We start from the raw sequence: 23,390 nt of genomic DNA, 5'->3' as shown, positions 1-23,390 counted from the left end.
ATTAATCTGAGCATCACCCATACTAAAACTTCTTACGCTTCCATCCTATATTATGACATTCTATATCTTCTATACCATTCCTAGTTCCAAGGTACTTTCATCTGTTATTCGTTTATGAATAAATGATGATTTTGTACTACACTATGTCAAAGCAACGTTTTCTTTTATAAACTCTGCTAAATACTCTGCCCCTTAAGCGCTATTTCCTGCTCAATATAATGTTTTATTTCAGCTTAAAACAAACGCACGGTATTTCAGAAGATATATGTAATTTTATTTCATCAGAAACTGTTTCTGTAAAGCGTTTATTTTCCTGAAATTATCAAATATGTTTAATTTATGGGTGTAAGTATATATGTTATAAAATGCACATACTAAAAATTTCTTAAGACTATTTACAAAGGTAAATCACTCGTTTCATCACAAAAAAAAAAAAAAAAAATCTTCTAAAAAAATTATTGCATTTAATACCCATAGAGTTTTTTTATGAATCTGAGAGATTGAATATTACCAATAGATAAAAGCACTGTGCATTGCTTTTAATTAATATCTAAAAAACATTTTAAAAAATTTAAGAACTATTTTTACTATCACATCATATACAGAGTTTATTCAATTAAATTGTTAAGAGTTAATAAAAGAAGAAAAAATATGATGCCCTTTGAGTTACCTGAAACACTCATATTTAAAACACTCAAAGTGCGAAATGTTAAATTTTCTTTTTGTCTATTATTATTTTGTCTATGTCAAATTACTGCACATCTCTGAACAGATAATTCAAATTAAGATATAACTTCATATTCCTTTGCTCGATTTGAATATAACAAAAGTAAATAAATTTGAACAACAAAAATTTAAACAACTTTAACCTTTGTTAGGTGTAATATAAGAAGCCATCGTAATAACAGGTGAGAAGTGTGCCTATCATATTTGTTACAAGATAATTAAAATTCTAAAGAAAAAGAATATTGACGAAAATGGCAGTTAATGAACGAAGTTTTATTAAAAAATAACTCATGAAAACTTTACGAATAGCTAATCATTGCTGGAATTAACATTCAATACGAATGAATATGATTTCTTGATTATCACGGGATGAAACGTTGTTGCACATCTGTTACTTTTACAAAGGAAACTGTCTAAATAATTCTTGAAAGCTCATTACACAAATAAACTATTAAAAAACGTCGTGTACATAATAAGCATATAATTATTTACAAAAAATAATAATCTGCATATAAATTAAAAATCTAATAACTCTGTATTTACCATTATCCCCGTTAAAAAGGCAATATGATTTAGTATTGCGAAATGGTAGTTTATTCAGATTTGAGTGTAATACTGAACTTAAAATTGTTGGCAATTCTTATAAAAATACTAGGAAGAAACGGAATAACAAATTTAAATGTAGAGCACACAAACAAATGGCTTATTTCAGTTTGTCTGTTATTAGATTTAAATTTTTTACGCATATAATACGGTTTAAATAATTTTAATTGACATAATCCTGGAACATTCTTCACCTAATCGGTTGGATAATGAATAACTTCCTCATATTTTACAATCGGAAACGATAGAAATTTTGTTTGTGTTAAAGGAAACGCTCATAAATTTTTTAAGTGATTTTATTTATGTAATACTCTTGTCTTGCTTGATCGAGCATAGATAACTACTGTTTGTTAAAAAGGTTAATTTAAAAAAAACACCTTTATTGCAGCATTGCAACTTATTATAAGATGTCCACAGCTTTATCTAAACATCTCCATTTCCTTTTCAAATAATTAGATTAAGTATCTCTTTTTAGATAATGAAAGAAATTGAAACCAAGATCTTTGCATTTTATCAACTGACTCATCGATTTGGAATCTGTGTTCCATCTACTTGCAGCGCAGATGATATGCAAATGTTGGGAGCACAGGGTAAATTATAATAAAATATTTTAATAAATTTGATGTCGTTCTTATACAATGCTTACAAATATGTGGATTTCACATTTTTTGAGAAATAGTAATATAAAGCATGTAAAACACAAATAATGTAAAAGATATAAAAGTTTAGCTTAGAAGCGTTAAATATTTAATAAAAATTATTTTTTACTTTATTTTATTGGCATTTTTTTTTTTGATGAAATTTTTAGTTTTCATATGATACTTTATCTTTTATCTTCATATTAAAAAGAAAATAAGTAAATGAAGATTAATTTAAATTTTAAATGAAATTAATTTAATAACTGTTTTATTAATTTTAATCAAGATACTTTTCCGAATTAATTTTATTCATTAATACAAAAGAACAACTTGGTAGAAATAGACGCTGTCTAACTTTACACGATGCAAGGATTCTACGCGATCCATTTTGAGATTAGACAACTCATCTTGAAATTAGTAATTTCCTATTAAACTATAAATTTGTATTTAAAAAAGGAATTAAACCTCTGCTATAAATGAAAGTTGAGACATATAAAACACTTAAGCACTTAAAAGAAAGACTTAAAATTTTGTCAAGCAGACGAATTTTTCAGCTTGAGCATTTTTGGAAAAATCACATTTGGCCATCATTTTTATTTATATGTATTTTTTATATAATTGCAAATTCCACATAGTGTTATAAAATGCAAGCATGAAATTACATTAATTGCAACTGAAAATGCGATTTAAAAATCAGAAGCAAAAGTTCATATGAATATTTTATTAAATTAAAACATTACCGCTTTCTAATTATAAATTAAATGTAAAAATATTAAATTTTAAATACTCTTTAAAAAAGGTCAGCTTTGAGTGTGTGTTTGCAGAATTCTTGAATTGGTGATCTAACTGCTTCTACTTGTGAAGTTTCGAAGAAAATAACTGCACAACCAAATTTCGTTAAATTAAAGTGACTAAAATTTCTGAATCTCATTTCAGATCATTGGTTAGAAGGTAAAAGAAAAAATGCAGAAATGTATGTAAATAAATAAATTAAATAATGTAAAATCCACCAAAATAATAAAATATTTCTAAAACAAAACAGGAAGAGATAAAGAAGCTTAAACAGAATATTTGCTATAACTCTTACCATTTCCCTCACAAACTGGTTCACTGTCATTATTCATATTAGGGTGACCTATTTTTCAACGAAAGCTGGTAAGGATATTTCTTTTGAAGCCAACTTAAAGAAAAACCCGTAAAGTTTTCAAATGTTTTAAAAGGGGTTATTTGCTTATCCGTAAAAAAGGGGTGCATCGATACATTTCATTAAAATTTAGAACATTTTTTTCCATCCAGTGTATGGAGTAAAATTTTAGAATTGTTACTGTCTAATTTTTGATGTCTGATCAGTTTAATTCATTTAGTAAAAGTTGGGGAAGAATATTCACTTTTATTTAAGCTTTAAATATAATATTATTTTTTACATGTGAACTTCTTTTTTTAAAAATTATATCGAGCCATTATTTAATAAGGACTATTTTTCTTCGAACAAATTTCTGAACAATCTGGGACGTTTAATTCAAATTCGGATAAAATTCAGTGCACTACTTCAATTCTAGACAAAGTAATATAATTATGAATTACCTAATCTAATTCAACACATCTGGTCTCTTTAGCTAAACCATTTTCCAGTGAGCTCTTATCAAGCTTGAACTATCAATATCGGATTATTTGAAAAAAAACTGAATTAAATAACGATGGCAGTAAGCAAAATAATTCATCAATGAAATCAAAATCAATATTTAATCTATACTTCTGAAAATTTCGTAATATAACCATGTTTTATAAAATTTAATATATCTGTTTTAACTATATCTCAAGTAAAAGGAGGGCATGGTTAAAAAGAAATGTCAAATTAGTTATTTATTCGATTTGTCATTAGTTAAAAAAATCTGATGGTGAAACGATTAGAAATGAATTCTAATGTTATATTATAGTTGAATGCCAATTATTACTTCAGTTTTAGTTATTCTTAAAAATTTAAATGATTCGAAAAATATGGACATAGTACAAAAAATTTAGAGTTTTTAAAGTGAAAGACTATTTTAATTATAATATTATGCTTGCAAGGCCGGAAATTCTTTATGAAAGGCAAAATTACGGATTTTGAATTTTTACGGCAAATATAAATTTCCATTTTTCTAGAACCTACTCCGAACATATGCAAAATTTTGTTTTTGGAATTATAAAACACATTTAGTACGTGTATTCATTTGTATATATAGAAAGAGTTCTATTGTAAATGTTACTTCCATTATTTTCTTTTTAATTTTCTTAACAGTTCTTTCATTCATTTTCAGTTGTTAAACCCCTAAATTTTGGAATTCGAGTCGCCAGTTGTCTTGTGAGTGAAGAAATTAAAGTGGAAACTATACACATAGTGACGTTGTAAGTATGTTTTTTAATAAAATATTTATATAAATTATTAGAAAAGAAAATTGTTAACCATATTTTTAAGAATAAAATATAAATAAAACAACTTTCTTTTCATATTTTTGAAATATGTATATTCAAATATATATATATATATATATATATATATATATATATATATATATATATATATATATATATATATATATATATATATATATATATATATATATATATATATATATTATATATATATATATATATATATATATATATATATATATATTATATATATATATATATATATATATATATATATATATATATATATATATATATATATATATATATATATATATATATATATATATATATATATATATATATATATATATATATATATATATATATATATATATATATATATATATATATATATATATATATATATATATATTATCTTATTAATAATATTTGTCTTATTAAAGTTATAAAGAATTTATATAAAACGACTTCGGCCATTCGAGTATTTACTTCGTGTTTTTCCATAAAGAAGAATTTTAATTAAAATCCTTTTTTCTTTCAAAAAATAGAAAGAATACAAACAAGTTCAATTATTTATTTCTGTTAATAAAATTTTTGCATTTTTGTTTAAATTTTTTCTTTATATATTAATTGATATATTTTTTATCAGAATTCACACAGCGTTTTATCCAAGAATTCAAAAGGCGCAAGGTAGTTATAGTATAGAAAATGAAAAATGGAAAGGAAAAAAAATCAAGGAATTAAAACATACATGAGAAATCGTATGAAAAAGCTTAATTATTAAATCTTACAAAAAAATCATTATGAAAAAAAATATTTTCAAATGCATGAGGGTGTTAAAAATGAGAGATAATTTGTTGCGACAATTATATTATGTAATTTAAGCATGTTACAAAAAGGCAGCTACCTACCCATCCATAGAAAACAATGACTCAAACAATGTAAGGATAAGTAAAATCTGCTGCTAAGTAATTGCCGCAAGAAATGCGATATTACAGAGGACGAATTACGTAATTCAGAAGTCAGCTATCCATGTCGAAGCGAATTACAATAAGTTCGGATGTAGCATAAGAAAAATAAAGGAGAGAAAATATCATAAGCTAGGATTTTATATTCGACTGATTATGGAGGAAGATAAGACTTTTTGACAGGAAAACTGTAATTTGAATATTAAATTAGCTTTATCTTTGTTCGAGTTTCTTAGTTTGCTTTCGATATTCCCTTACATTGTTCTATCTACAGAATGTTTTATTTCATTTCTTTAAGGTTTTATCTCCCAAAATTCTGACCTAAATTTCCATGTAATACACAGATTTCTATATATTCAAAATTAAATTTTGTGTCTTTCTCGCAATCCTGTATCGTTATACCTTTGGGGAAATACGTATCTTTTTTGTTTATAAGAAAAAGAATTGAAGCGGGTAACATTTATATTTTCAACAGAAATAATTTCAAAAGACTTCTTGAAAGTTAAATGCATTGCTATTATTATTATTTGAAATTACAAGCATGTCCTAATAAATCGTAGGATTAAAAAAGATATTTAATATAGCATTTAGTATTAATTAGTTTCACATCTTTTCAGAGGATCAAAAGAATAGTTTAAGGAAATCATATGAATGCGCTAATATGTTTAGAAAGAAAGATTTGCATATTTCATAAATGCCCATTATTAATGTTGTAGAGTATTTCATTTTTTTATTTCTCTTATTTATATAAAAAAAATATCGAGAAAATTAACAGCTGAAATTACTCTGTCTTTTTTTTTTTTTTTTTTTAAATTTCACGCGCCATAGCGATTTTGAAAATTGCACCCAGCAATAGACAACTCTATATTTTCACCGAAAAATAACGTTAACAGTTTATGCAATTTGAAATAATTTAAATTTGCTTTTAGTCACGAATGCATTTATAATTTCTTTTCACTAGAAAAAGAGCATAACTAATTAGTGGGCTAGTGAAACGAACTACAATAAAGTTGTGGTTCTCCCTCCCCAAAAGTCACAACGTGATTCTTAGGTGCTGGTGAGCAGAGCGAGTAGGGGGGTATAACCCCCTAGTAATTTATCTGCTTTGCAATTCGTGAGGAAAAGAAGAAAACTTCCGCTTGAAGAGAAACAGGAACATAGAAATTTCAAACTCAAAGACTGAATTTATATTTAGCTAACAGAAATAAAAAAAGCAGCTATATTAACTGAAAGAGATAATGCTTCTTCTGACAAATTTGTAGATCAAAATATTGCCATCACCTCTCAGAAATAATAGTCCATTTTCCAACTTCACTGTTTACCAATTATCAATTTATGGATGAGATATTAAGTTTAATGTTTATGATCAAATTATGAAAATGTTTACGAAAATATAATTCATAATCCTTCAGTTTTTGACTCTTAACATTTTGGAATAGTTCGGATAAATAATCCATCTTATCGTTGAGCAGATTCCATAAGTGTTGACGAATGAGATTTCTTCTTCATGCTTGCGCTGTGAAGCGTTTCTAAAACTGTTGAGTAACAAGAATTTCTCTTCTAAAGATTAACAAATTTAATCTGGTATCACATTAAACTATTCTTATATTTACATCACAAATCTCAACATTTTAATCTGCATTATTGAATTATATTAGTATCCATTTGTTATAACGCAATTACCAAGAAGATTTCTGTTAAAATTCTCATTATTTAAATCATTGGAAGTACAGGATTTTGAATACCGATTATTCAGCTAGAATTTCAATTTTTTTTTTGTCCAATAATTCTTTAAACATTTTTAATTCCTTAATTCAAAATTTTAAAAAATTGTTGTTTAAAACACGTGTTATGTTCAGAAATCTCATAATTCATAGAAATATAATAATTTTTTTCAGCAGATCAATACTTTAAGACATTAAAATGATATATAATTATCAATACATTAAGATATATAAATTTTTAAATCTTCATAATTGGAATTAAATTTATTTTGAAATAGATTTTCTCTTAAAATCAATGTTCCTTTGTCAATGAATAAATATTAGCAGATTTAAAAAAAAATTGTATAGTAAGTATTAAGTGTTTTAATAATAGTTTCAGGGCTTTAAAAAATTTTGCATGTTATTCTTTTAAGAAACAGCCAGAATACTGGTACGTTAGTAAGCTTCTGGTTAAACTTTTTTTTTCCTTTTACCATCACATGTTTAAAACTGAAATTTTAGTTTTAATATTTCAAAGTCATTTAATTCAAAGATGGTGGAATTAAAATGTCTTAAATATAAATCTCCATGATTAAGAAAGGAAACTGAGAGATAATACAGCATTGTTGCATAACAAACAAAGCATTAATTTTACCTTCAGGGCTGATATAAAAAAAAGTGAAACCTCATTTTTTAATATTATAATGCCTATAATCTTCCATACTATCTGCTAATTACATAATGCGTGATCTATAGCAAAAAAAAAAATGTTCAACACGCTCTGCGTTATAAAAGGTCGAACCACTAGCCCTTCATCTGCTGAATTTGCTACGTAGTTATTTCCTCAGTAGTAGGTACTTACAAAAAAAGTTTTTTTTTTTTAATTTTTTAGTATTAAGCAAGATTTTTTAATTTTTTTAGTTTTAAGCAAGATGTGAGTTTTTTCCTCAATAACTTTGGAGTATAATTATATATAAAAATAATTTTAACGAACCATTTTACCACTTTAAATTAAAAAGTAATTAATACCAATAAGTAAATTATTTCCAGTAACACCAATTTTATTTTCAGACAACTTTTTTGTACAATTGTAATACATATTTTTAAATATTTTAAGGCATTTTATACCGTTTTTTTTCTTTGTTTTCTTTTATATATTCTTTTATGTATGCAGGTTATAATTAAAAATAAAATAAAGATAGAAGAATCAAATTGAAAACATTATCATGCTACGGATTCGGATTGGAAATTCGTTATCTCCTTTAGATTTATAAGAAAGAACTTTCCACAGATATATCATCTACAATTAGGTAGACATGTTAATACTTTTTAACATGAAAAGTACCCCAGGAATTTATTTTTTTTACGATTTCAAGTATTAATCATATAATATTGTTGCATTTTTATAGGTCAATTGTTGCCATCCTGGTTATTCTTTTGGTCAGCGGAACTACGATAGAATATTACTTGAATGGAAGAAAACAAAACGATGGGAAGCCTATCACACCAAGTATTGTTTTCATCCTAAAAATGCATGATAACAGAAACGTAAACATTTTTATAGATAGCATGCTTATTTGCTAACATTAAAAAAATAGCTTCTTTCAAATATTCGTTTTAAAATGAAATTCTATCTTGATTATGAATGGAAATTTTAAATGTATTTAATATTTATGAAATCAGCTATTTGATTAATCAATAGCTATAAAATTCCATATGATTATGAATTGGTTAGGTTAGTTAATAAATAGCTATAAAAAATTTTATAATCATGCAGTACAGTGCATGATTATGTTTCAACCTTTTCATCCACAATGACATGACTTATTTGTACATCGAATTATAGAATTATGGATATCGGAATTTGTCATTAAATCAGTGTAATAATTGATAAACTCAATATTTATTTATTTCCAAATCCCTTGATTAGTCAATTTATTTTTAAGCAATTCATAACATCAAATTCCCTTTGCCTTCTTATTTTAATAATGTTATAGAGTCAAATTACTCCATTTTACTTAATAACATTTGTCACGGATTTAATCTTATTAAATTTCAGTCTTTATTCTCTGAATGAACATATATTAATTAAAACGACCGTTGGCTTGGAGCAGAAACTTATTAATTGAAAAAAATAACAGTTAGCAAATAATCTTTAACGTTCATATGTGCCAATTATGAGAATAAGTAAAAAAAAAAAGGAATTTTTATGAGTTGGATATTATCGAAGAATTCAGAGATGCAAAATGCTTTATACGCAAATCATTCAAAACGTTCTACAGGAATTAAGAACTATCAAATTTGACATATAATTATTTTTTAAGTAATAAAATCTAAGGAATTTTTAAAATTTTAATAAGATTTTTCAAATAAAATTGAAATTTTGAGATGTTTTCTCAATAATTTGGTAGCGTATTATCATACAAAATCTACGTATACACTATTTGAGAATTCAAAATAAATCAGTGTAATCATTGTTATATTAATATATATGATATGAGCGCGAATATAATGTTATATTCGCGCGTAAATATGCATGTACAATTTTTTTCGAATTAAAAAAAATTAAAAAATTCTTTAAGCAAATTTTATATCCATACTTTTCATCGTTTCAATTACTGCAATTAATATTCACGCGCGTTGTGATGATATTATATTTTAAGCGCATGTTACCACTGTTACAATAAAGAGTAATTTTTTTTTAAATAATGTAAAAAGGGTTAATGGGTAAAGGTTCAAACCTCTTTTAGAAGTTTTGTGTTAACCTTTTAGCCAGTTTAGCAATTCAAAATTCCTCTTTAAAATTAGAAATATTAATTAATGAATTTTTAATTTAAGTACATAGCAGCAGGGATTTTTGACAAAAATTAATTGTTAATTTAGGTATTCCGCAACAAATACTGATGGCCTTTTCAATCAGCAGCAACGCTCAGAAACTGTGCTCGCTCGAGAGCAAAACTAATGAAATGAAAAGTCTGCATGGCATTCGAGCATTAAGCATGACTTGGGTCATTCTTGGACATACTTACATTTGGATTAATTTCCAAGCTCTAAGTAAGTAGAAAATTAAACCTATATTTCGCAAAATACTAATGTAAAACATTAATCATGTACCATGAATTACTTTTACACCTTTGTCGAAATATTAAATTATAATATACTTTTGCATTAATCTTTCAAGGCAAGAATTTTTCCAACAATTTTTTACAAAAGATTTTGTGATATATCAATAATTACTGAATTTATGAATATAGCTTACAATGATTATTTAGGATTTTTGTTTTTGATTTAAATTATATTGATATTTTTATTTCGAATTGAGTTTGTTTGATTTGATAAAATGTTAAAAATTATTCTTTATTTTAATTATTATTACTTAAAATCTTATGACATCTTTTTTTGTTTTTTTGTTTCTGAGTTTAAATTTTCAATAAAAGCAAGACAATTTGAGTTCATTTTCATACAAAATAGCAAAAAAATTTAAATCTTACTACTAATCAATTAGTGTTCCTTTCACTGTTTTTCACTGTAGATACAAACAAGTTAAAATGTGGAAAAGTAAAAAAGAAAAACACTTTTAAAATTCTAACTATTTTTTTTATATTTCTATCAAACTTTTGAATTCAAACAAAATTTGTGACTTACATAATTATTTCAAAAATTATTTCTGTAAAAAATCGGGATAAAAAAAATTGTTTGAAGCCGATCGATTAAATATACATTTTTCTTTTTAAAAGGAATTCAAAATGGCAGTTATAGTTTGCAGTATGATGTTTTGATAAGAGAAATAATAAATTTGTTTCAAATTTTAAAATCCAATTTAAAATTAAAATAAACATAAAATAACAAGGAACTTATTAGTCGAAACTTTAAAAAAAAATCACTTCTCATTTATTTTAAAACTAGCCGCCTTTGGCGACCAGCCGGTTCGCCAATCTTAATGTTCGTTAAAATTTTAATAATTAAATATTTTACACAATTTCAACTTTAATAGCTTCTTCATCAAAATATTTTAAAACTTCAAATTTTGATTGTCATATAATTCATTCATAATATTATAAGGCCTTCAGTCATAACGTAATATGTATCTCTCATTTTCTGTTAGCACCCGTAGAATTAATGCTTTAAATTAAAGTGGAAAGAATTAATCTTCAATTAATATAATAATATTTTTTACTGAAACAAAGCATTTTTTTTATAATCTGATTACTGAAAATAGAGTCACTCAGCGTTTAAACTTTATGGGCACTAAAGAATATCTTTTTTAATTTATGTAATATCTCAAGAGTTTGTCGACAAAATTTTCTAAGATTCATTATGAGCAGATCGATTCATTAACAATGTTTAAATTTAAATGCATCAAACACTAAGAAAATAAAACGAATCGTTTAAAATAAACGGTTGAAAACAGGTTTTAAAAAAACTACTTAAAAAACGATGTACTTAAAACTATAAGCATATACAAAAAATATATAACTAACATAAATACAATTTACTTACAAAAGCATGCGACTTACTCAAAAATAATTTAAATCGTCCATTGATAACGGTTGTCATGGCAACAATCAGAACAGAATGCGCATGCGTGAATTTTCTTCCCCAGTTACCGTAACGCAAATACGTGATTTTTTCTACGCCAGTTGGGGTAACGCTATGTGGATTAGAAATTTTTAATTTCCTTTATTCTGTGTTATTTTAATTCAAAAGTACTTCAGAATGAATCTGAAACATGGATTAATTAACAATGTTTCATTTTAAATGCATAAAATATTAAGAAAATAAACAGAATCGTTTGAAATAATCCACCGAAAAATCTTAACCCTAGCCTCATTACTGTTGGGAGAAAAAAAGAACTAAAGCCTAAATCATTTGGCGTTGGGGAAAATGGAAGATTATTTTGGCGGAAAAGTTGGCGGTGGTTAAAATGGAAGATTTTTTTGGCGGGAAAGTTAGTTTTTAATTAATAATTAAAATTCTAATTAAAATTTCAAAAAAAGGGACCCCAGGTGCACATTCCCGACCTCTAAGGTATACATGTACCAAATTTGGTAGCTGCATGTCAAATGACCTGGCCTGTAGAGCGCCAACACACACACACACACACACACACACACACATTGAGCTTTATTATAAGTATAGATAAATATCATGCAGCTGCTCAAAACTGCATCAATATTTTCGAAATAAATTTATTTCATATAGTAATATGTTATAAATTTAAACTATGTCATATTTTTTCCTCTTATAAAGCAAAAGCAAGTGCTGTAAGCAGCTGGCTTAACGACATAGAATTCGAAGCAATTCTAAATGGCTGGCTCTCTGTTTCTTCATTTATATTCCTCAGGTAAGATTTAAAATGTTTTGGTATCATAAGGCATTGGAAATTTAATCAGTCTGGAATTATTCGACATATTAATTTTTATATTACGTTAATAAGACATTTTGCTACTATACAGATATTTGCGACAAAAGAAAAAATTTGTATTTATACAAACGTACTATAAGTATTTCCATATTACAAAAATTGACATTTGTCAGGAAATTCGACAGTAGATAAAATAGTTTTAATTGCAAAATAAATAAAATAGAAAAGAAAGTATTCATTTAAAAATATAATATAAAAAGATAAAATGTGAAGATCGAAATTACGGAACAAAGTACCATTTCATGTTAAAATATAAAATATTTATAATCTAAATATAATAGCAAATATTTTATATCATAGAAGCCTTTATGACAGAGAAAAATTTTCTACTAATTTTATTTTTCATTCTGCAAAATAATGAAATAAAACTTACCATCGGAAAAAAAATTCTTTCAACAATTTTTTTCATCTATCAAACATTATTTCCAATCTTCGAGGGAAAAAACTAATTAATTGAGTTTTGTAAGAGTAATCAAATCCATATTAAAAATAAATTCAGAAAGCAAGTTTAAAGTTTTTTGGATTCGAATTATTTATCAGATTGCCACACAGTTCTTTTGTTTTTGAAAATGTTTAAAGATAATATCGTTTGGAAACGAAAAATGCTTTTAAATATCTTTAAAAATTAAAATTAAAATTTAGAATAAAGCAAACGATTCTTTTAACAATTATAGTTGGTAGAACTCTTCCATTAGAATTTTTCTTATCAATGAAATATATATTTATGCAATGTATTAAGAAAAAAATGGTGTTGACGGAAACCGAAGCGTTGTTTTAAAAGAACTTCTTATTCAGAATTCTTACGTGATGCCCGTTCATTCTGTCATTTTAATGGCTTCGGAAAAATGAAATGTTATTTTATGACTTCCCTTACACAATTCAGTTTTCTTACAGGATTTGTTTCTTTTCTTTTTTATTATTATTATTTTGCATCGATCGTATCGATCCAGAAGGTTTCAGTTATCATTGATTGAAATAAATATATATATATATATCCAGATAAAAGAAGGTTCTAACAACAATATATCCTGCTCCTCTTCTATATATATATATATATATATATATATATATATATATATATATATATATATATATATATATATAAGAGAAGCAGTTAAATCTTTTAACGTGACGTTATATCACACGATAAATGCTCTTGTGCTTGACATCTATCTTATCTATAATTTAAGAAAGTGACGTCACAATTAAGCTATGCTGTGACGTCACTTCACTTACCTTCAACAAGATGTTCAGTGGCAAAATAAGAGTGAACTTTTGCAAAATTGATTAGATCACATGATCATGAATGAGCTCCATTAAAAAAGAGCACACAAATTTATGCATGAAAATCAGAGAATTCCTATAATATATAGAAGCTCCAAACCGAAAAACTACGCATGATTACTGAATATATCCGCTATTGAAAATCCATCAAATTTAAATGATGTTCTGTTTTTATTATGATGAAACACGATTATGTGTAATATAATCATTTATCTATATTTATATTATAAAATTATGCTTTTAATTTAGTGATTCAATTAAAACGAAAAAAAATATTAATTTCGAAAAATATTAGCAAACATAGCCTCATAGTAGAAGTAATTAATGAATTTTTTATATTATTTGCGGATAAACTACTGATACTACAAACAGTGACATCATAAAAATTGAAAAAAAAATGCAAAATTTCAAAATTAATTCGATTTAGTGCATTGATGAACATGAATTCGCTATTAAATAAAAATAATTTTCCTATGCTTAACCGTTTTCTTTCCAGAAAGTGTCCCTTAAATATAAAGTTTGAAATGAGTAAATCCCTATTTGTGCTTTATAACTTCCAAATGAACGACTATAACAAAAAATTAAATAAATAAAACATAACTTTTAAAAGAAGGGGGAAAATTGTTTGCGTCAAAACTAATATTCTTAATGAACATTTTCGTAGTAAATTTTTAATTCTTCGCAAGATTTTTAGATAATTCACAATGTCTTCCTTTTATTTGATTTGATTCTTTTCCTTTAATTTATGGAGTATATGTATTAACCTCACGCAAGGTCGCATTGTCCTGCTTTCATGCGGCGCATGACTGAATTCAGTTGTTGTTAGAACCTTCTTCATATGTTATTACAGTAATTCAAAATATTTCACTACTATCGCTTTTCTCCTAGTAGCACCAATTGACCATTTTTTTCCTTTTATGCAAGTTTATTTCCCAATTAAGCAAGTAGTTTGATTATGTCACGTAAAAGCATTTACTTAGAAACAGGCAGCTCAGCGTAATTTTTTTCTGCACCATTAAACAAATTCTTTCGTGTTAGAAAGGCAATTTTTCACAATTTTTTTGTCTTTTTTTTTATCATAATTCAACGTAACTTTCTAATGCTAATGCAGAGAAGTTCAAAGAGTTCAATTACAAGTTTTTAGTTTCCTGTACTTTTCGTATTAGAACATCAAATCTTACCAAATGTGTTTTTTATTCAAAACAGACATAGAATTAAGACAATGTAACGGAATTATTCGGATAAAATTTATTACTGATAATTTTTTTATCTAGATCAAGCTATTTTGAATATTTAACAATTTACTTCCGGTAGACAAAACTTTCGTTATGAATGATCGAAAAATATACTTGGCTTCGCTTTCAAGTGCATTTAATTGACTCCATATTGGCACAAAACATCAAATTTTCTGTTTTTAAACTCTCATGTGTATTATTAATATGTTAAAAAAATGTTGGAATGTCAAAAAAATTGTTATCGATTTTTTTATGAATTTTGATGCTTTGATTTTTAAATGAATTGAATGTAGTTACAATAATTCTTTTTTTCTATTGTATAAAAATTTAGAAAATTTAAGTAAATATCTAAAAGTACACAAGCTTAAAAATGTCCAGTTTACTAATTTTAAAACATCTTCAAGCCATGACAATCAGAAACATACTTTAAATGCTCATTTATATCTTTGAACATGTGGAAAATTTGATTGTTTCCGTATAATATCAGTGGCGTAGAGGACATAAGTGGCGCCAAAGGTATAAATTTTTTCTCTTCTAGTTGCCATCAGTGGCTTCGCAAGTAGAAACTACGCCAGGTACATGGTATTATTTTTTCGCCCCTTCATAATATTTCACTTTAAAATGTGACATATAAGCAGTAACAATTTGTATTCATGGCGTCCACTAAAACTGATTTCCGCGGCATCTAAATTCCTCTTCTTCTATACCTCTGTTTAGTATCCATAATTTTCACTCAAGGGATATGCATTCCCATTCTCAAATATTATATAGTATATTTTTTATATATTAGATGTTACAAATTTAAATTCAATAAATTATGCGATTGTCCTGTTTGGAACATATGATTGCATCATTGAATTTTGCTGATGAGACCTTTAAGTGATTGCGTCAGTCTCACGTGAAAAATGCAACAAAATGTAGAAAGGTGCATCTACTACTTTGCTACTGTACTTGAAGTTGATTTTTTTTACTACATAAGGCATCTAGTGTTATTTCAAAAAATAGTCCTTTGTCAAAGTTTAAAAACCGCTGCAAGTCGGAAACAAACAAACAAACAAAAAAACATTATTTCATTTTCTATATTCTCTTTTACGCAAAGTTACTTAATTCACTCAAAAAATGTATCTGCAGGTGTGTTTTAGGTAAGTAAAGAACTAATATAACCATTGTCTTCTGAGTAAGAAATATTATAAGTATATAATGAAATAATTTCTTTATTATTTGAGTGTGTTTTCCTTAGTATGAGCATAAAACCTGTGTTAGGTTTGGAACTTAGAAAAATTCACTCGTATATAAAGGAATATAAAATCAATTACTTGCGTTAAAAAGCATTAGAATGTTTGCAAATTTATTATTTCTCTTAAGAAAAGAGGGATAATAATTGGTTTCTTGAATGTACAATTTTCAGAAACACTTAGTATCCTTTTTTTTCTCTTCGTATTAATTATAAAGACATAAGCTAAAGATTTTTGTTGATCAAAACGCATTGAATTGAAAGAGTAATTTCAAAAAATTAAACAGTAGTTTGTTAAAGTGATGTTATGGATTTATTTTATAAGCAGATGCATAAAAGTATTACACATAAAAAAAGTAACAATCAGTTACTGAGTAAACGAAAACAGCTCTATGACAGATACTTACAGAGAATAAAACAATAGTTAATGGTATTGCCAATCCAAAAACATATATTTAATTTTCTTATAAAATTGAATTCATTTCTTATGAAAAATATAAAAAAAGAAAATTTCCATCTTTGTATATGCAGAACTTCTTTAAAGGAAGTTTTATTATTTTATTATTTTTATTTTTTTAATCTTTTCACTTTAAAAAACATCTTGCTGATATACATGCATTCTTTGTAAGCAAGTATATGTATGGTAATGCAACAAAAGGTTTATGTTGTTAATTATGCAACAATTCAAAATTCAATGCGGGGGGGGGAAGAAAACTGAACTAGAAATAATGTATCTTTCATCTAATTAATTTCCACATTGTGGTATATTTGTTACTTTTATTAACCACAAATCTTGCTTACAGCAGCGTTTCAAAAATCAACTGAAAAAAAAATGCTTTTTTTTCCAAAATTTATTCATTTGATTTAATTCTTTTTAATTTGTTTTATGAATCTTTTGGATTTTTTAAAAACTTTTCACATTTACAATCAGTTTAGAATGTCAGCAGTTTGTTACGATTTAAATATGTTGTGGTAATAAAAATGCTGTTCAATATTTCCAAATTATTATACAATTTAAATGTAAAAATAGTATACAGTATTTGACATTAAATACATAAAAGTTTATAAAGGGAGAAGTCCCAAAAGTTATGATTTATTAATTATTATGCGTTTGTATTATAACATATTGTAACAATAAAATTTTTTGATTAAGACCCCGAAATGAAATTGAAAGTTCCAATCAATGCAACAGTATTTAAATTTTACAAAATTTCATATCTAATTAAAACATAATATATAGTAAATGGCGCTTGCACTATTTTATTTTCAGTGGTTTACTAACGACATATACGACTCTGCAATATATGAGCAAGACTGGAGGAAAAATTAATATATTTTTGTATATTTTAAGGCGAATTTTAAGGTAAGTTTCTTCTTTTGAAAATCATTAACTGTAGACACAAAAAAATAACTTTGGAAATAGTTAAAAAATATGATTTAAATAAATAAAAAATTTATATTGCTGTATCAGTAAATATGAAGAAGATCAACTAATTTTTGAAGTATCTATCTAAGTATCTAATACTATTGAAGCCATTGACATTACCTTCTACAAATAATGACAATAAAAAAAGTCTATTACTATTTTATAAGCAGTGTTTGTTGACAACAACATCTTTAAAATGTTCATTATGGTTTTTCAGCATCAAAAATTTATAGATTAAATTAATCAAATCTTCTATACTTTGAACCCTTTCAATTCGTTTAGATAAAATGGCAGTCGCTTTTGTTTTCTGTTCTACAGTACAAATTTTATCAATTTCGGTTACAGTTATTACTCAGTCTACTAATGTTCGTCACCAACTTTTAACGAATGAACGAATTAGTATCTATTATCGATATTAATTATATGGAAAATCCGATAGTATCTTTCGGAACTTTTAATGATTATAAATATAGTAGAGTTTTGCTGTAATTTAATTTATTCGAATAGACATTTCTAGCAATTTCCCATATCTGTTTTTCAGGCTTTATCCATCTGTTCTCCTGGTTTTGGCAGGCATATTTTTTCTTCCATGGATATCCTCTGGCCCATTTTGGCCTGAAATGGCAGGACTAGAAGTCAAAAACTGTCACCAATCCTGGTGGGCCAATCTGCTATTCATCAACAATTGGAGACCAGCTAAAGAGATGGTTTGTCTTATATTGGTAGCCTCTTTAAACTGACTGGATAAATTATAATTATACATTAGTTAGCAGCCCTTGACAAATATGGTAAATGAAATATAATGATTTTTGAGGCTAGAGAAGCTAGTAACTAAGCGATAATGTGTTGCTATTGGCAGATGACAACAAGAAGGGCGATTCAAAAAGAAATTTTATTTTCCTATTTTGTAAATATATAATTTTGTTAAAAAATTAGAATTAAAGAATTATAAAATATTAGAATAGTGATATAACACTATCACTTTATATAGTATAATTTATCAGTCAATTAAATGTTTCATTACATTCACTTAATCATTAGAAATTCGCAGCGAAAATTTGTTTGATAATATTGTGTACAAATCTGGATGACGTGCGTTGTAAAGTCTTAATAATTAAATAAACTAAATACGTATTCACAAAGTTAATAAAATAAAAAAAGAGTAATTTTAAATAAATTATTATATTAAAAATGGGCTGAAATGTGAAACTGATGATACAAATTTATTAGAATAGGAATTTTGCAATGTGCATATCTAGGGCTAATACATATCCTAGGGCTGCTAAAAATCTAAATCCGACACTGTTGAAATGGACTATGTGTCATTCTTTTCTTGCGAAAAGTATACATTATATGCAAAAATCTTAAAGACAGTCAATCAATTTTTTTTAAAAAAATCTTGTAGCTGGGCTATTATTAGTTTAATCACTCTTAATAACAATTTCAGCATTTAATAATGATTAATTTTATTTAGAATATTCGTTTAATTTGTATGATGCTTGTAAATTTCGAGATTTCTATTTTATTATTTCCGATTAGAGTTAAAAGTGATTTGTAGGTTTATTTATTTAAAAGAAATGAGCATGCAGTTTCTATGAAAATTATTTCAAAGAGTCTAACTAAGAAAAGCGCTTTAATCCTGTATTACTTATAGTATCCCTTCATAATATTCCAATATCGCCAAAGTTGTAGGAATTCGACCATTAAGTTGAGTTAATTAGAATTTTAGATTAGATAAGTCAGTCGCAAACTTTTTAATTTAAAAAAAATACTGTATGATTTAGTTTATTTTCGTAATCGTCGGTTCGTGTTTGTTAGAATTGTAAGAAATTTTTAGCAGTACAATATTTTATAAAGAAACATAAGAACTCAGATATTAAGAATAATAATATTTTTTTCTTTAAGAACGAAAATCAAATGATTCAGTTCCTGCATATTTTTTCTGAAGAAAATTTGCTTCTGCATCAAATTATTGAATTGTCTCTTGAACAGGAATATATTGCTGTTTTGCAAAAATAAATTTAAAAAAAGAAAGAGAGAGAGAAAGAAATATTGTCATCTGTATAAGTTTTTTTATTTAAAATATTTCAATTAAATTCTGTATATCTACTAATATTCTGTAACAAATAAAGTCATTGTGCTGTACACTTCTATTCAAAATAGTTTATAAGAAATATATAAAATTATTAATTTGAAGAGAAAAATAAAAAACGAATAATTAAAAAGAAATATAAAAAATTTTAAATAAAAAAATTTAATTCATGGAAAGATGACTGAAATTTAATTATTCAATTGGTATTTTAATCTTTATAGAGTGATAATATTTTGCATTATATTAAAGAAAAGAAATTTTGTTAAAATTAGTTTAATATTTTTGACTATTCTTTTCAACTATGCTCTTTAATATAATACCGTTCTTTAAAGAATATTCAAAATGTTTGTATCTATCACATATGATTTTGATCATACAGAAAAGTAGTTTTCTCCAAATATCTCAAGAACAGTTCTCGATTTCTAATTATCTGATTGGTTACCCAGTTAAATGGATGTTGTACTTTTCTTTTCTTTCAGCTGAAATATTTACAATGGACAAATAAAATTAGGCGTGAAAACTATAAGCTTTAAAGATGTAGATTTTTCTTTTACAAACACAAGAAATCCGATCTATCTCTTCTGTCTAAGCACTTATCATTCAAATGACATTATAAGGCTTGTATTATTTAATGATTGAACATAACCACTTAAAATTTATTGTGTTTTAAAATGTTAGACTATGTTTTCATAAAATTTTACAATAATAACTTTGAGTTGAATTATGGAATTATTTTTGCATATTACATAAATTTTTGCAGTTACATGTTTCTATTTTACTAGTGTATGCAACATTCATGGTATATATCAGCCGACATGCAACTGCATATTATTGCGGTTTTTGTACTAGTAGCCTTATACAGGTAAGTCTGATTTCTTTTTGTTCTGAAAGTGCCTGTACTCATATAACAATAAGAATCGTATTACTTCGGTTTTCAATATCGCTACTTCCTTTCTGATGCAAAACCTACGACAGAGAATTTTTTTACAGTCTTCTGCATCGCATACAGTTTACGTTAAAATGCATAATATTAAAATGCATTACGTTAAAACGCGATGAGGTTGTATGGGGAAATTTAGATATGTGAAACATTACGAACGTATATTTTGTATTATTAAATAATACTGAGTAATACTTTTTTATAAAATGTATACTAATTAGATAAAAATAGCAGTGTCAATTTATTTCATTCTTTAAAAACTAATAAGACCATAAACTAAATTGGCTTGTCCATATGTTTGTCTCTACCTTTACTATTAATAAAAGCGAATATATTTCTGCATGTTGGCGCTCTACAGGCAGACAATTGTCCTTGAAATTACAAAATTTTAGATTAATTTTGGAAAATGGATGTAAGCATCTCGAAGTTAGTTTTTTGAAACTTCATTCATTCAAAGTTTACAGATTTTAGGCTTTTTTCATTAATAACATCTGTATATAATATCGGATAAAATGACTTCAGTCATAAATGACAAACATTTAAAAATTACCTTTTTAAAGTCATTAATTTTAATGTTTTATGATTTTTTTTCTTAGATTCTGACAATTTTTTAAAGATATTTAAATTCTTTTTATTGTAGCCATGAAATTTATTGCGTTTTCATTGCATCTACAGATATTTAATCACATAAGGTTTTTTTAATTCATTGTTGAAAGCTATATTCCCCCATAAACTCTGCCTATATTCCCAGCGTAGTGAGTCAGCTGGTTGCCAAAGGCGGCTATTTGAAAAAATATGATCTGACAAATCAAATCCAATAAAATTACTAACCGTGAAATGTAATAATAAGCAATAAAAATTTTATTTAATATTACTAAGGATATTTAGCGTTCTACTGACCTCACGAAAGTCTTTTGTTTATTCCATTTATGTTAAACATTCATTCCATTTCTATTAAAATTCAAATAAATACTAAATGTTACATTACATAACAATTTCCAGTAGTGTTGAACGTTTTCGTTATCTTTGAAAAACAAACGAAAATAGATGTTGGAAATAAATTCATAATAAAAAAATGATTTAATATTTGTACTCAAAGTGTTTCTCTTAAATAATTTATTAATTAATATTCACAATGATTTTCATATTTAAGGTAATATATATATATATATATATATATATATATATATATATATTATTGATGATATATCATATGATGAGAAAAGATAATAAGCTGAATCAAGTTTTTTTTTAACCCTGAGAAATTAAAAGCTGGTCATTTTCTTATACCTGTCACGGTTCCTAAAAATATTCCACCTTTGAAACAACTTTCAGATCAAGTTTAATTAAATTCGGAATCGAATGCAAATAATTGCGCATTCCTTTCTGGATTAGTAGCTTTCAGCAAATAATGAATCTCTAATACTAACAAAGCTTTGGAAATTATTTTCTGAAAATAATAAATGTTTCTGCAGATTGATTTGCCATAAAACTGGGACATTCCTCCAATGCGTGAAAAATTTATAACAAAACAATTAATTCAAGCATTGATAATGAAAGAATTTCAACTGGTATATATATACATTTCATTTCCGCGATTTGAGCATATGAAAACAGTTGACAGACGCGTTTGCATTCAAATTTAGGTCATCAACTGTCGTATCATATAACATTCTTTTGATTCTTGATCTTAAATATAAGTAGCACATGGATTTTCAAGTCTTCGTTTTGTTTAATTATTTTTTTTATATGTAAAGCGAATAAAAATACTCGTTAATTCGTAGATAATGTTTCTCAATCGATTACAAATGTGCTGACCTGAAACTAACTGTAGAATACTTTAAATGAAAGGGATGTTGTTACCGGAAATTATAACAATGTAATGGAATTCTGGAAATGAGGGCAAAAATATTATATGTTTCTTAAGCCTTGGGGTACCTTTTTTTTCATTTAGGTTTGAAAAAGCAGGTAGATTTTATGCAGAATTCATTTATTTCATATTATCCATGCCATATAGTCCAATATGATATTGAGATAGCTTAAGGCAATTATTTCACTTTATTACAAAAAAAGTTAAACAAAATTTCAAGTAAACGCATGTAGTTCTGCTATGCCAAATGTTCCTAAAGGGTTGAGGGCTCTAATTCGAGGGGTTAATAAATAGTATTTTTTTAAATTAAGAAGAAAAACAGTATCAGTTTTGAAAACTGGTTTATCATTTTTATTTATTCAAATTGTTGTATTCTTTTAATTATTATTAAATAAATAAGGAACGTAAAGAAAAATATTTTTTTTAATATTTTGTTTGTGAAAACTTTCTGTTCGAAAATTAATTTTAATTCAAACAAGTTCTGCTACGTCAAATGTTCCAAAGGGTTAAAAGTTCTAATTCTAGGAGAAATAAGTAACAATTTTTTAAATTAAGAACAAAAATAGCGTTAATTTTTAAACATAAATTCTTATTTCTTTAAACGAATCGTTGTATTTTTTTTAATTAATATAGAGTAAATAAAGAACGCAAAAAATTTACTTAAATTCTAGAGGGAAATAAATAACATTTTTTTTTTTAAATTAAGAATAAAAATACCATTAGTTTTGAAAAATTGGTATCTCCTTTTTATTTAAACAAAATGCTGCATTTTTTAAAATTAATATAGAATAAATAAAGAATATAAAAAATTTATATTTGCGTATATCT

The 23,390-nt window shown here is 25.6% G+C and overlaps 1 protein-coding gene across 1 annotated transcript in view; it reads left to right on the top strand.

The window, feature by feature from the left end:
- The window catches only part of LOC129976354 (nose resistant to fluoxetine protein 6-like), a 53,227-nt gene that overhangs the window by 15,136 nt on the left and 14,701 nt on the right, over window positions 1–23,390 (top strand). The window contains exons 4-11 of the mRNA XM_056089881.1: window positions 1,805–1,919; window positions 4,268–4,355; window positions 8,466–8,566; window positions 9,940–10,110; window positions 12,307–12,400; window positions 17,505–17,597; window positions 18,202–18,367; window positions 20,535–20,614. Of these exons, the coding sequence (XP_055945856.1) occupies window positions 1,805–1,919; window positions 4,268–4,355; window positions 8,466–8,566; window positions 9,940–10,110; window positions 12,307–12,400; window positions 17,505–17,597; window positions 18,202–18,367; window positions 20,535–20,614 (908 nt within the window). The remainder of the gene's footprint in view (window positions 1–1,804; window positions 1,920–4,267; window positions 4,356–8,465; window positions 8,567–9,939; window positions 10,111–12,306; window positions 12,401–17,504; window positions 17,598–18,201; window positions 18,368–20,534; window positions 20,615–23,390) is intronic.

The sequence above is a fragment of the Argiope bruennichi genome, chromosome 7 (assembly GCF_947563725.1).
Source record: "Argiope bruennichi chromosome 7, qqArgBrue1.1, whole genome shotgun sequence".
In the NCBI taxonomy this organism is placed as follows: Eukaryota; Metazoa; Arthropoda; class Arachnida; order Araneae; family Araneidae; genus Argiope; species Argiope bruennichi.
This window is presented reverse-complemented; position numbering and strand designations above follow the sequence as displayed.